General features: G+C 35.6%; 1 protein-coding gene across 1 annotated transcript in view; it reads left to right on the plus strand.

The window, feature by feature from the left end:
• The first annotated feature begins 1,444 nt into the window (after positions 1–1,444).
• golga7bb (golgin A7 family, member Bb) overlaps positions 1,445–15,792 on the plus strand; it is a 28,607-nt gene continuing 14,259 nt past the window's right edge. The window contains exon 1 of the mRNA XM_051915889.1: positions 1,445–1,600. Within this exon, the coding sequence (XP_051771849.1) occupies positions 1,589–1,600 (12 nt within the window). The 5' untranslated portion in view covers positions 1,445–1,588. The remainder of the gene's footprint in view (positions 1,601–15,792) is intronic.

Below are 15,792 nucleotides of genomic sequence, written 5' to 3' on the forward strand. Positions count from 1 at the left end.
GTCACATTCATCATGTATTGCACAACCCCTTGGACCCTTGTTTATTATTTTTCTTAGTTTTTAAGATCTCAAGGACAAGAAAGAATGCTTGAACCTGTTCAGTCTGCACTGTGGAAATTTGAATCTTCTCCCAGAAGGTAGTAGCTAAAACACACAATGGAAAAATCAATATTTAATTTTCTGTGTTGAGTAATGTCAATGTATTAACTTAAAAAGTTTCATCCTTAAACTGCAAACTTAAACATTAATGTATACATTTTTCATCTATACTGTAAAAAGGTATATGGGCAGTTGTTACCTTCAGAAGTTCTTTCTACCTGGTACTGTATGTCTCTTAAAAATGACTTTAGTTGGTGTAACCTATTGCATTTTGGCTGGTAACAATATAATACATTACCCAAAAATGTTCACCCAAAAATGAAAATTCTGTCATTAATTACTCACCCTTGTGTTGTTCCAAACCCGTAAGACTTTTGTTCATCTTCAGAACACAAATGAAGATCTTTTTGATGAAATCTGAGAGCTTTCTGGCCCTCCATAGACAGCTATGCACTTTGATGCTTCAAAAAGTTGTAAAACCAACCCATATGGATTGAGCAGTTTAGTCCAAATTTTCTAAAGAGACTCAATCACTTTATATGATGAACAGATTTAATTTAATTTTTTATTCACATGTAAACATTGATCAGCGAACATAAACAGAAGCTCAACCGAACCTGCTTGACGTGTGAGAACAAACCTCTTCTGGAAGCTCAAACACAAGAATGAACCTCACTGGTTCTCGCACGTCAAGCAAACATGCTTGAGCTTCCGTTTACCATAATTGATGTGTGTGCGGTGATGAATGTTTATATGTGAATAAAAGCCTAAATTCAATCTGTTCATCACATAAAGCGATCGTGTCTCTTCAGAAAATTTGGACTAAACCACTCAAATCATATGGATTAGTTTTACCGATCTCTTTATGAACTTTTGGAAGCGTCAAAATGTCAGTTGTGTAGCTGTCAATGGAGGGACAGAAATCTCTCAGATTTCATCAAAAAGATCTTAATTTGTGTTTCAGAGATGAACGAAAGTCTTACAGTTTTGGAACGACATGAGGGTGAGTAATTAATGACAGAATTTTCATTTTTGGGTGAACTATCCCTTTAATATCTTTCATTTTTCACTATTTTTCACCATTTAATTTAGATGTTACCACATTAAGCACATTTTAAGTTGCACTATTCATTCATTTATTTATTTATTTGCTTGTTTATTAGTTTATTTATGTATTTAGTCCATTTAATTTTGTAATGTATAGACACTGCAAACAACTCAACATCTCAAGAAAAAAAAAAATTATTGATGAAACACTTTTTACCCCAGTGTTATGTGGTAATCTGGTGGTCCTCGGAGTCTCTACGAAGATATTATTTATACAGATATGAAGTGAAGCACATCTGTACTAGTCACTCCTCCTCCATCAGTAGGACGCTGCTCCACCCTCTCCAGTGCGTTCATCTCTCCGTCCGTTACTGTCCCACGAGTGGAGAGGATTTCAGCACCGGGACAGATCCACCACACATCCACCACCGTCTCAGGCATCATGGCGACAGAGGTAAGAATCATTAACACGTTCATTTGAGCTTCATGCGAGATGAACAGACAGCGGAAAGCGGGTCCGTTTCAGTCGTATCGTTTGTGTGAAGTTATTTTGACACCTGCTGTGGGGTTGAATCACGATGTTTCCTGTAAACGCTTTAGATGAAACGCGTTCAAAGAAACCAATTTAGAAATGGAAACGTTGTTTATTTAAAGGCTGATTTCGTCGACATGACAGAGTTTCCCATTGAAATCAGCCAAAAGTGAAGCATCATTATCTTGTGGTCAAAGCAGAGGATCTACCGAAGAAAGAGTGAATGACACAGACGGACTGATGTATTATTCAGCACCCTGGACAGAGACACAAATATACAGACTGAATAAACCAACAGATGCTAAAGTAAAAGTATTTATTGTGCGGCTCTCTGGAATACTTGATTCTGATTGGTCAATTGCGCCATTCATATATTCTCGATAAATAACCGTGGCAACACTATGTAACTGAATATTGATCGAGGAAAACCATGTTTCTACCTGTGCTCCTGTCTCTCCAATTAAGTTTGTCAAATATTTTTTACCTCAAATAAGTATTTCGTGTCTATTTATTTGGTAAGTGCTATATATTCTGATTGGTTGAGCCGCCTTCGCTGTCGTGGCAGAGGTATATTTGGGTCATTGACGAATAAGGTTTTTAAAAGTGTAAAAAAAAACAACAAAAAAAAAAACATAATGGAGATATAATTAATTTTGAAGTTTTATTAAGTGTTAACAATGAGATTATGTGGTTTGTATAATCAATTAACACTGCTTTTGTCATTTTTTACAAGATGGACAAAATTTGTCACCAAAAAAGTCATTAGGTTTAACCAAAATTTCGGTTTTACTGAATGACACTTTTGGTTATACTGAATATTTTCAAACAATGCTAACAGGCTGATATCTAGCTAGCTTGCTAGCTAGCTAGCAAAAGGACAATCAAACATTTTATATTTAGCACAAGTTTTTAAAATATTACAACATTTTCCATGTTTTATAGTGGTTGTACCGAATGACCTGATGTTTCGGGACATGCTTATGAGCAAGTGAAAACATGAATTTTTCAAATAGTTAAAAGAGAGTTAGTTACTTTGCTTCATGACCATGTGGTCATTTGCAGGTGTCTGAATGATGTCACATCCTGTCACATGATATTGACCGCATGACTTGATCCAAAATTGTCCTTTTAAATTGGTTACTCCAAATGACATCAATGAAATTAATTTTTCCGGACATTCTTTCTCATAACAAAGCAACGACTTCTACACATAATTTTAATACCATTTTAATATACATTTATTATATTTTAAGATATTTCAATCACAATTGGCCTTTGGACGGTTAAACCGAATGTCCTTTTGACACTTTAAAATACCTTATGGTGCAAAATATAATTAAAACCTTTTGGATTCAATAAAAGAGATCTAGTTGTACTACCTTACATACTTTGGATGTCATATCTTTGTTTTTCATTATTATTAAGGCCTTTGGACAAAAAAATGACCCGTCACATCACTGACCCATTTAAAATGTATCTTGTGGGTGTTTGAATTGCACTTTTCACGAATTGGGATACATCTAAAGTTAACAATTTTCTTTATTCAGTTTATGAACAGATGTTCATGACTCAGATGCATAGAATGTAAATGTAATATGATTATGTATATTGTTTTTTTACACGCTAACCGATTTTTTTATAGGCCTACCTGTACAAAAAAATGTAGAGGAGACTGAAAGCATCTGACCAATCAGAATAGATATTAAAATAATGCAACGTCACAAATATCATAGGTAATCATTCAAGCCAATCAGCTTCCAGAATCACTTTAATGCGTCATCAAGCTTGCCTGTGGACAACAGTGGAGGAGAAACTTTTAGGCAAAATATCGGTGAAATCCTAATGAATGAAGGACCTTCACCTACTCATTTTAGGTGAGTAGATGTTAGATGGAGTGAGGCTCTCCTTTCATGTAAATTTTCTTGATGGTGCGAGATTTGTTTAGTTTATATAGCCCACTGAATTGACTCCCACCACTGTTAGCAATGCACCGCAACGCCCTGACAACCACCTGCAATACTTTAGCATGGTGTTGTGCATGGCTAAGCACCATTTATTCATAAATTCAACATTCATTTTTTAATATGCATAAGCATCCACATCTCTTTTCTCCTGTTTTATTAGCATATCTTCAAGATTTAATTTTCTCTCTTTAAGTATAATGTCTGTATAGCTGCCCTTTATCCTTAATGCATCAACTCCTATCCAACCTGCATAATAAATGGTTTATATTTAGGCATCTGTTTAGATTGCATGCATTTCCTGTTTACTCAGCCATCTTGTTTACAGATTTATTCAAAAGGTAGACAAGACAAATCCCTCCAGTGAGAATACACAATGAGATTCCACAGTTTGTAATGTATTCAGGGAAACAATTCTTTCCCTCAGCAACCTAGATTTTACTTTTACCAGGATATTAAAACTGATTGTTGACTCTCACCTAGCCAGCATTCACTGCGGGAAAAAAAAAAAAAGTTTTTGCTGTCACAAGAATGGTTGTCATGAACTTGCTCTGGGCATCTTGTGGTCTTGTTGTCCTACATCAGGCTCGTTTTCATTAAAAAATATTGTAATGAGTCACCGGAATGTTCCAAGAATGCTCCGAGTGCCTTTCCTTCGCATCACTGGTCAGTTTAGCATTCAGTGAACTTTAGATGTGAGCTTCTTTAGATGGATCTCTAGTTTCTTCTTTGACAAGCACCTCAAATCAAGTTCAGTTAATCCTTAAAATAACTCCTTCTTAAAATAAATGATGTTGTTTTATGTACTGGGGCTACTGTAACAACTGATGTGTGATGTGTTTCTGTTTTTATGCAGAACTGCTGCATTAGACAGTCTTTAGAGGATTGCGTGCTATTTATCTGTCTACATGAGACTCCAAAGTGTTTTTACCCTTGTGCAGGGGCCACAACTAAAGACTCCCACATTGATTTGTTTTGTTTGGGCCTGGGGCCTGGTAGCAACACACATACACACACTTGTCTGGTTCACTATCCTTGTAGGGACTCTCCATAGACGTAATGGTTTTTATACTGTATAAACTGTATATTCTATCTCCTAACCCTAACCCTACCACTAAACCTAACCATCACAAAAAAACTTTCTTTTTATATTCTCAAAAAAAAACATAATTTAGGATGTTTATTAATCCATTTCCCCCATGGGGACTGCTGGCTGGTCCCCACAATGTAGATGATTTCTGGTTTTACTATCCTTGTGGGAACCATTGTAATATAAACCTGTACACACAGAGAGAGAGAGAGAGAGAGAGAGAGAGAGAGAGAGAGAGAGAGAGAGAGAGAGAGAGAGAGAGAGAGAGAGAGAGAGAGAGAGAGAGAGAGAGAGAGAGAGAGAGAGATACACATACATTTATTTAGATGTAACACTTTAAGTTTGACAGAGCTGTGGTAATGTCATCAATATCATACACTCCCATCTTCTTTTTGAGCTCACAGGAGAAGTGGCATGCGACTGTGAGCAAATTTGTAGATTTTATGACCAAAAAACTTATTTTCAGGTAAGAAAGTAACATTTTTCACAAAGATTATTTTTTGCCTAGCAATCATTGAATTGTAGATACAATTATTTAACTTACATGACCTGAAGCTGTTTCTCTAGTTTAATTTGATGCTTGTATTTATGCTAACTTCACATGCTAAAACAGTTAGCTATGTTATGGCTGTTTGGGGTAGGGATAGTTGTAACAGTATTTTAAAAATGTTACAACTAACCCCTATGATGATTCCAATGAGTCCAGTTATCAATCACATCCTCTGTTGAGGCAAAGTCACATTTTTCACGAGTTTTTTGTTGCTTATTGAGGGATTTATTCAGTAAATTACATCCATAAATTGCAATGTTTCCATCGTAGTTTATGTGCATGTCTTCTTAACAGATTAAAAATGATCTGCCTCAGTTGAACACACACAGTTTTTCTTGATGTTTCCATCCGGCGTTTTTTATGCAATCTCTCAAAATTCACATAAATATAGGTGGATCTTAAAAACATAGCTAGTGACTGAAACCTTATGTGGTTACATTTAAAGTTCTAAAAAAAAACAACAACAAAAAAACAATATATATATATATATTTTGTCAGTTTAAATTGTTCACATTGTTCAAAACTGTTTTTTCTTTGTTTTTCAATTATGTTTATGCAAAAATTGGATAGTGTGGGTGTTATTTCAGCAAATTACCTCTCAGTGTTACATCTATTCCCATCTAGTGTTACAAGTAGCGGAGTAGATTGTAACAACGGAACTCTCTGTATTTGACATTAACTCACATAATCTGTAAATGTGTAGTACACATCCAAGTGAGTTATATTTGTAGTAGACAAATGTGGCTACCATGTATCAAAATTTGAGACATCTAGCACAAACAACCACTGTGTTATTGATGCTCAAACAAAAAGTGTTATCCACTATATATATTCTGTAATGGCAATATGTGTTGTGTAGCTATAGTTCACCAAAAATGAAAATTACTGTGAGTAATACTGCATTAAACTACTGTATATAATGTTGAATATAATGTATAATAATGCAATGGGGGAAGTGACAGAGTGCAAGGATATTTGTCTAAAATAATTCTGTATTTTTAGCTACAGAATCATGAACATTTTTATTCTGGTGTCACCATTGTCCTCTGCATTGGGTTACCAGCATCAAGTCTAAGGCTATTACTTTCCACCCCCAATATTATATCAAATTTAGCATTTTAATCAACAGTACATTTTTTTGTTAACCTTTTACCAGTATCATGATATGTATCGAATCGTGACATGAGGGTGTCCTTACACCCCTAATTATATATATATATATATATATATATATATATATCTCTTAACCCTATATTTTACACAATAACTTTTTATATAATTCAGAAGTGAAACATAACACATTTATTAGTAGTATTTTATTTATTCATATATTTAATTTATTTAGAACAATGAAAGGAAGTTTTTGTCAGATTGTAGTCAAATGTCTGGTGATAGTTTTATCCCCCAAGTATAGCTAAGTAAATCCACACAGATAGAAACACAGCCGTCTCCGGTTACATACTTACACACTGTGCCAAACCCAATTAATTATACACAACACAATGAACTGTTTTTACTTGTGTTACTTGTTAACTGTGATCTCCAGAATATCCTGAGTTAATTAGAAGTGAATAGATATGACAGAACAAGATTGTAAAACAACATTTTAGTAATGCAGTCATATTGCTCGTATTGAACTGAATTGGCCTAACCAAAAAAAAATGTATGCTGATCTGAAACCGTTTTACAGTTATAAGACTAACTGAATGCTTAATGAAAAGATATTTGCATCTAGAAAGAAAGGAGCAAGAGAGGGTGGACAAGCGAAGAAATGAGCTAGCACGACAGAAAGCAGTTCGACTGTGTAACAGCCCTCTTAAAGTGTCACAGCTAAAGCAACCTGTAATTTGTTTCATGTGACCCTGAGGCCATGTGCACTCAGCATCTCTGGTAGCGCTTAGAGAACAACATACTGCCCTTTCAAGAGCTGCTTTATTTTTTACAGGCATGGCTTCCATGCGCCGTTTACTCTCAATGAATCTTATGAATTGTTCTGATGTTCATCTTCTGTTCAGTCTCTGGTAGGTGGCAGAGGTTTAGCATATGTGAGCAGGTCAGTTAAAAGTTGACAATCTGAATGCAACTTGCACAATTATGCAATAATAACATTTCATAATGGTGCTTAGAATCAAGAATACTTGACACAAATTGAGTCTATTCCAGATTATAGACGTTTAGCAGTCAGATACTTCATTTTGAACAGTATGTAGCTTTATCATTATATATATAAAAAAAAAAACGGTTAGTTCCTGTCCTTGATTCTGATTGGTCGTGAATAAAACACAGCTATGACCGCTTCACCCAACGGTTCTGTGTATCACTACACAACACCCTTAGCAACCACTCTTAGCAACGTAAAATATATGTTCTCAATTGATGTTGTTCATTGAAGCTTACTGTATTATGTAGAAGAGTGTTGTGAGAAAGAGATTGATTGAGCGAGTTTATTACCTGCATTCAGATTTAGCATTTTCCTTCAGATCAGTCCTATGTTCATAATAAAAAATCGGTTTAAATGTCTGATGTATTATCTTATCCTTTTAACAGTTAAGGTGTTTTCCCGTGACTGACAGCGCTGGTCGAAGCATTTGTCAGTTGCGTCTTGTTCCATTTTCAAAACAATTCAGTCTTTTCAATGTAAAAGTCTTCTCTACTGACTGACACACTCATAAAGACAGTCTTTGCTGCCATCTAATGGCATGAAAATGTAACTTCTGTTGCTGTTCACAGTCAGGGACTATTTTTTCCAGCGGAAGGAAGGCTTTTAGAAAAAGTTTACTTCATGAAAGCTGCATTGATACATATTTCTGGTTTTAATATTGGTATTGTGTGGTAACCATTTTATAAAAGCAATAAGGTGAATAAGTCACAGCTGAAGGGGTTACAGGCACCTCGCTTCGCGTCATGCCTAACAACTCCCTTCAGCCGTGACTTATTCACAATACAGCACAGCCTCTCGTACCTTATTGCTTACATATATATATATATATATATATATATGTATGTGTGTGTGTGTGTGTGTGTGTGACCCTGGACCACAAAACCAGTCGTAAGTCGCATGGGTATATTTGTAGCAATAGCCAACAATACATTGTATGGGTCAAAATTATTGATTTTTCTTTTATGCCAAAAATAATTAGGATATTAAGTAAAGATATTTTGTACATTTTCTACCGTAAATATATAAAAAAAATATTTTTGTGAGTGGATATGCATTGCTAAGTACTTCATTTGGATAACCTTAAAGGCAATTTTCTCAATATTTTGATTTTTTTGCACCCTCAGATTCCAGATTTTCAAATAGTTGTATCTCGGCCAAATATTGTGCTATCCTAAAAAACCAAACATCAATGGAAAGCTTATTTATTCAAATCTCAATTTCAAAAAAATTGACCCTTATGATTGGTTTAGTGGTCCAGGGTCACATATTTGCTTGTAACGTATGTGCTGTCTTTAAAAAAAAAAAAAAAAAAAAAAAAAAAGTAAGCCACTTGGTTTGCTATTTTGTTTCTTATGCAATGAGATTAAAATGTTTTTAAATGTGGTTAAGTGTTCAAATATTTTTCTGTACTTAAAGGTGCAGTATGTAGGATTTCTGTCTGCTAGAGGCCTATTCAAAACAAAGGCATAGCTTGATGATGCCAAGTTTGAGCACGGAATCTTGGGACATGTGGTCTTCACCTCAACGGACGGTGCAAAATAATCGGGATAGGACTCGGGAAGAAATCATGTTCATGGATGCGATTATTAACGTTATTGTAGTATGAAGCAGAGCAGGACCGAGTGTTGTGGGACCTGAACAAGGCCGCTGGAGCAATTGCGCAACACACGCCGCGAGCAGCGGAACTTTTATTATGCCGCAGTCGCCGGCGCCGCTTCCACTTTTCCGGTCATGAGTATGAGGTAACGCAGCTCTGTTTATCATATTAGATACATTTGAGAGTGTTGAAAATTATGTTATAACGTTACTCTGTGCGTTCGCTCAGTGGCTGCTGTGAGACACTTGTTTGAGACACACTGCAGTAAGCTAGATCGATTTTAGAATATCATATTAAATGCGGGATGGCTTGTGTTGATAAATGGCATGCAATTCATTTTAAAACGTATTGTATGATGGAGAAAATTCTGTATTACTGTTACTAAAAATAAAGCTGCATCTGATTATGCTATGTTAGCTACTTGACAAAATAGTGTTTTTCTCTGAGGCATGGTAAAGCATGGTACTCGTAAAAAATCAAGAAAATTAGATTTAAAAAAAAGACTAAACGTGTTGAGCTATATAACAACAATTAGTTTTCTGTCTATAAATATATATCAAAACAGTTTATCCCTTGTCTATTAAAACGTGTAATATACTAAAGCTTCTTTGGTGTTTTCATGATTTCTACAAAATAAAACCAGAAACCGAGGGTAACGCGGGTATGACGCAATTGACAGGCGACTCCTCACACGTCCCGGAGCAATTTTCTCACAATTTACAAATAGTTGGAAACATTTGGAATATTGTAAGTACTCAAGTGAACAAAATATATAACACTGGCCTAGTGGTCTTTGGATATTTTACTGCAAAAATCTTACATATTGCACCTTTAATGCTAAATACAAATAAAAAAATTTTGCCTGAGCCCTTCAGCTGATTTTCTGTGAAAATCTGTTTGGTATGACAATCATTCATGTATAAACAAGCTTCAAAAGGCAGCCGCATTCTATTTAAAAGCAAATAAGTCTCTTAGGGGACCGGAAAGTCAGTTTATAATCTCCTGGTATTTAATTAACATGGATAACATAACAGAATGTGCTCAAGATCAGCAGTGTTTGATTATAAAGGTATCTGTGCGCAAGATGGGTATCAAATGTTTCTTGATCTGACATTGAGTCTAACTGTTTTTTGTTTTTGTTTTATTTTAGAATTTACAATGTTTAAAACATTTACAATGTTTGCTAGTTTATTGTTCAAAAGTTTATAGGGTCTGTTTTTAATTGTTCTCATTTTTACTGTTTTTGAAGAAAGTCCCTTATGCTCACCCAGACTGCATTTGTTTGATAGAAAAAAAAAAGTAATACTCTGAAATATTATTACATTGCATTGTAGACAGCACTTGTATTGTGATCCCCCATCGCATTTAATCAGCCATAATTGTTGTAAGTAGCCCATAAAAAATTGCTAAGTATATATTTACATACCGTTCATAGTACTACTAAATGTATGCTGATTTTAATAATAACAATAATAAATAAAAACAGACTATGATGATTTCCATTTTCACCACCAATAAGAATTAGTTTTTTTTGTTTTGTTTTGTTTTGTTTTGTTTTGAGTGTGTTTGCCACAATGTAAAAATGTGTATGCTTCATATGCTTACTTTAAGCCAAAATTTTTCACACACAAAAAAAAACTTTTGTTTTTCATTTGTTTTGAAATATGAGATGCACCCCTCTAACACCTTAAAACATCTTTGTTTTCCTTTATTTCAGCTTTATGTACACACATCATAAACAATCACATTTTAACAGATGTCTTTTGTATGTGGATTTACATAATGAACCTAAATAGCTACATACAGTATTACATTACACTAGCGGTAAAGGGTTGTTGGGCAGCTGGCCTGTGCATCAGTGAGTACTAACATGACATGATTTATATATTATATTGCATTTGAATGGTTTCAGTGTCTTGTATGTGCTGCTAAAAACTGAGCCCATAATCTAATTTATTCTTTCCCTTTGTAATGAGACCAAAATATTGTTAAACACCAAGCCCTGCAGGGCAGGAAAGAGGTTTTTTTTTTTTTTATCTCTCAGTCGATTGGAGTCCTTCACTTATGACATGTAGGCCTATAAACCACTATTAAACTGAAGCAAGTCCATCTTTTGCTTCCGCTACAGTGTCTCTCAAGGGCTTGAGAGCACATCAGCATTTCTCTTTTTCTGTGGGAAGAAACCTGAGCGCTGTAAATGTTCTGCTTCTGTCACATCTGTTTAAAATCATCTTCCCCATTCACAAAGGAAGGAAGAGGAAATGCCCCGAGAGCCTATGAAGTCTTGAAGGCACACATCTTTCTTCCTAATATGCCTCTGCAGATCTGCTCAGCTACTTATGAAATGCGTCTCAATGCTGGCAGCATCTGGAATCAACCTTTGACCCCTCAGATGTTTCTGCTGGACAGGCAGTTTCATTAAAATTCATCCTTTTCCTGAACTGATGAATTTTAATTGGCCGTGACCATCTGACTGCTGTGGGTTGTGATGAGCAATGATGCTAATGGTCTCACTTCAGGAATGTCACTGTACCCTTATACTCACCTTTCAGACTTATTCACCAATTACAGCAGTGCTAACTTTGACAGTTCAGAAACTGGATAGCTCCTCTTCCTCGTCTCAACTTAAGCCCAGTAACCGCCTACAGTTCGTTTACTGACCGTCTCATGCGAATTGGACACAAAAATAGCAAGAACTAGCAGAGATTGCCACTTTCAATCGGATTGGCTGATAAAATTGTATTGTTGTAGGCCCTATACAAATAGAGCTGCATGATTCCCAATTGTTAAAAGATAGCGATCTCGATTCAAACACCCATGCGATCTTAAATGACAAAGATTTGTCTATGACTATTAAAACCTTGACAAGTACGACCACAGAGAACATTCAAATCTGCGCTGGAGACATTGTTACACCAGTACGCGGTGACAAATGACTTAAAAAATGTATTTGTCATTGAATCATTCATTCATTAGATTCGTTCAAAAATGCTGATTCATCCAGTAATGAAACAAGTCTTTATGAGCGAGTCATTATCCCCTTTTACACAGTAATCCCAGTAAATTAGCATAAAATTATCAGACTTTACCAGTAAATACACAAATATGCTGTTCACACATGATCTCTTAATGGTAATTTACCAGTAAAGACTGTATGTGTGAAAGGGGTTATTGAATCATTCATTCAAACCTTTTTTTTTTTTTTTTTGTTAAAATAATAATAATTAATTCCAATTAAATAGTTTTTTAAATAGATTCCAGCAATTAACATTTTGTCAGAACCTCTAGTAAATTACGTTATTTTACTTAGTTGTCTATTTACACTGAACAAAATTATAAACGCGATACTTTTGTTTTTGCCATTTTTCATGAGCTGAACTCAAAGATCTAACACTTTTTCTATGTACACAAAAGGCCTATTTCTCTCAAATATTGTTCACAAATCTGTCTAAATCTGTGTTAGTGAGCACTTCTCCTTTGCCGAGATAATCCATCCACCTCACAGGTGTGGCATATCAAGATGCTGATTATTGCACAGGTGTGCCTTAGGCTGGCCACAATAAAAGGCCAGTCAGATCGAGACCCCGATGAGGACGACGAGCATGCAGATGAGCTTCCCTGAGACGGTTTCTGACAGTTTGTGCAGAAATTCTTTGGTTATGCAAACCGATTGTTGCAGCAGCTGTCCGGGTGGCTGGTCTCAGACAATCTTGGAGGTGAAGATGCTAGATGTGGAGGTCCTGGGCTGGTGTGGTTACACGTGGTCTGCGGTTGTAAGGCCGGTTGGATGTACTGCCAAATTCTCTGAAACGCCTTTGGAGATGGCTTATGGTAGAGAAATGAACGTTCAATTCACGGGCAACAGCTCTGGTGGACATTCCTGCAGTCAGCATGCCAATTGCACGCTCCCTCAAAACTTGCGACATCTGTGGCATTGTGCTGTGTGATAAAACTGCACATTTTAGAGTGGCCTTTTATTGTGGCCAGCCTAAGGCACACCTGTGCAATAATCATGCTGTCTAATCAGCATCTTGATATGCCAGAAGATAGATAGAAAAAGTCTTAGATCTTTGAGTTCAGCTCATGAAAAATGGGGGCAAAAACAAAAGTGTTGCATTTATAATTCTGTTCAGTGTAAAATCGTGGGAGAATCGTAATCTTTTAATAAAAAAAAAAAAATAAAAAAAATGTGATTCTCAATTTATCCAGAATCATGCAGCTCTAAGCTATACAACTTTGAGGAGTACACCAGTTGTGTTTACATTGTAATACATTGGCAGAAGTTTGGCGAATTGGCAATTGTAATGTTGTTTGGACACCAACATTATTCCGACTTTCTTCTTTTTGACTTTCTTCTTCTCTGTTTGGGATGACATAAGGGTGAGTAAATGAAGACAGAATTTACATTTTTGGATGAACTGTTCTTTTAAGATAAACCTAAATGCCACATAACAAACCAAACTGTTATTAGTCACTTTTCATGTTGGTCAGACAGAATTTTCCTGTAGATCTTGGCCAAAATAAGCTGCAAATTGTACAAGCCTTTATGTTGATAGTCAAAAGTCTATGTAAAACTTCTCTCTGTATGACTTGTAGATAACAGTTTAGATGACCTCCCAAGTGTGAATAATTTATCATGTCTTCTGGGAGAAATCCAACTGTGGACAGTCATGTGGCCAGATAAGCCACTTGCTTGTGGTTATGCTAACAACTGCTGTGGGATTTGAAACAGCAGAACGGCTATTATGAGCGTCCTCAACCTGAGTCTCTCTGAGCGATGTCTCCGTGGAGGAGTGCAGGATAATTAGGCTTGTCTCATTTGGCATGAACTAAAAGGCTTTGTGTGTCGTGGCAACAATGAAGACTAATTATCATTCACATCCATCCTTATGAAGCTTTGGTTGCTAATTCTAAAATTCTTTGTATATTTTCCAGTACTAGGCGTTGTAAAGTCATAATGACAACATGTACTTCAATTTATTGCTATATGCATAACAGTGGTGTGCGGTGGTGTTTTAAAATGAGGAGACAAAGTCCTCACATATATTATATATATATATATATATATATATATATATATATATACACACACTGCCCGGACAAAAAAAAGTCACTGTTTGGAATTAGGATAATTGGATAATAGGCAAATACTTAATCTATGAATGGATCATTATTACAGTGATTATTATGTTTCTAGCATGTTATATGTTTGGCAACGGTTCTTTTAACCCTAAAAGACGGAGTGTGTAGCTTTTCATTTCTTAAACAACCATGCAGGAAGACACATCATGGCCATATTCCATGACAATGTCAAGATTCACCAGGGTTAAAATTGTGAAAGAATGGTTTAGAGAGCATGAATAATCATTTTCACACGTGAATTTTTTACTCACAAATAGCAATTTCTAACTATACTGTACATATTTTTGAGCTTGGCACAACTAGATGTAGGCATAACTAACAGAAATCCAGCGTTAGCGTCAGTTCTGGCAGGTCAGGTCAGTCAAGCTCGCATCAGCTGACTCCCAGGTGACTTACGTCTACCTATAGGAATACGATGCCAGTATTATCAGCACCTATTGCATTTCTCAGGAGCTAATTACCCTCAGTCAGGATTGGCCTTATGATTCCCATGAATCAGACTAATTCTTGAAACATGTGTACATGTTAAATTATTGACATTAATTATATCTGCATATGTTGGTTCTGTTCTGTTTACCCTAGGGGGGTTATTGCTGCTCTCCCTGCTCTTATCCATGCTAGGCTGCATGGATGCGCAGGGAGTTCTTGCCCAGAACAGAAGCATACCGCCAATACAAACTCCATGCAATTATCAATCATATTTGACGATAGTGGTTCTGACAGAAATGTAATAATTACGTCTAAATGTAAAATAACACTATAGTATTCTGTATAAATTAATCTTTGTTAAAGCTGTTTTGTTGTTTGATTAACACTAATGAAATAGACAGCAGCAGGCATTTATTGGCTGCTGTCACTTTAAGACTGAATGCAGGGATCCGAACTGTGGGGCCTGGTCTGTACATTTCACGGATCAACGATCAATTAAGATTCTTTTAACCCCCACTAGAAACACAAAAAATGCCCTCATATATCCTTGTTTCCAAGACTCTGGTTCTTAAAAAAATATATAATTATGAAATCTTTAAAAAAAAAAAAAAAAAAAAAAAATATGCCCCCTTGGCGCTCACGGCCCCCCTGGTTGAGAAACACTGATCTAAAGGAGACACATGTCAGATTATTAAACAAAACTCTCTATTTGTTTTCAATTTAATCTCATTACTTTCTAGGAGAAACAATGAGTTATTGATTTTAAAATATATTTTAAAATGATTTTTCCATCATATAAATTCTACACTATTTTCTATGTATGCACGTGAATACTGTATGTATTTTGCCCATGAAGCCATAATTTACATCTGTAAAGGACCATTAAACCTTTATCATTATTTCTGTATGTCTCAGCACTGGCCTTTTAGAGTAACTTTACTATGTTAGCAATAGAGCCTTAACAATAGACTTATTTTTGGCATCAAAGCTTTCAGCAGTTACACTAATGAGACCGCAACTGTGAGGCCAATTAATTTTTGCTGAAAATAAAGCTGTGAGCCTTGTCTTATATCTTGATCTGTTAAAATACGGATTTGTTTACAAGGGGGAAACAAGGTCTCAAAGAAAGAAAGAAAGAAAGAAAGAAAGAAAGACAGAAAGAAACAAAGAAAGAAACAAAGAAA

This window comes from Ctenopharyngodon idella, chromosome 13, assembly GCF_019924925.1.
Source record: "Ctenopharyngodon idella isolate HZGC_01 chromosome 13, HZGC01, whole genome shotgun sequence".
In the NCBI taxonomy this organism is placed as follows: Eukaryota; Metazoa; Chordata; class Actinopteri; order Cypriniformes; family Xenocyprididae; genus Ctenopharyngodon; species Ctenopharyngodon idella.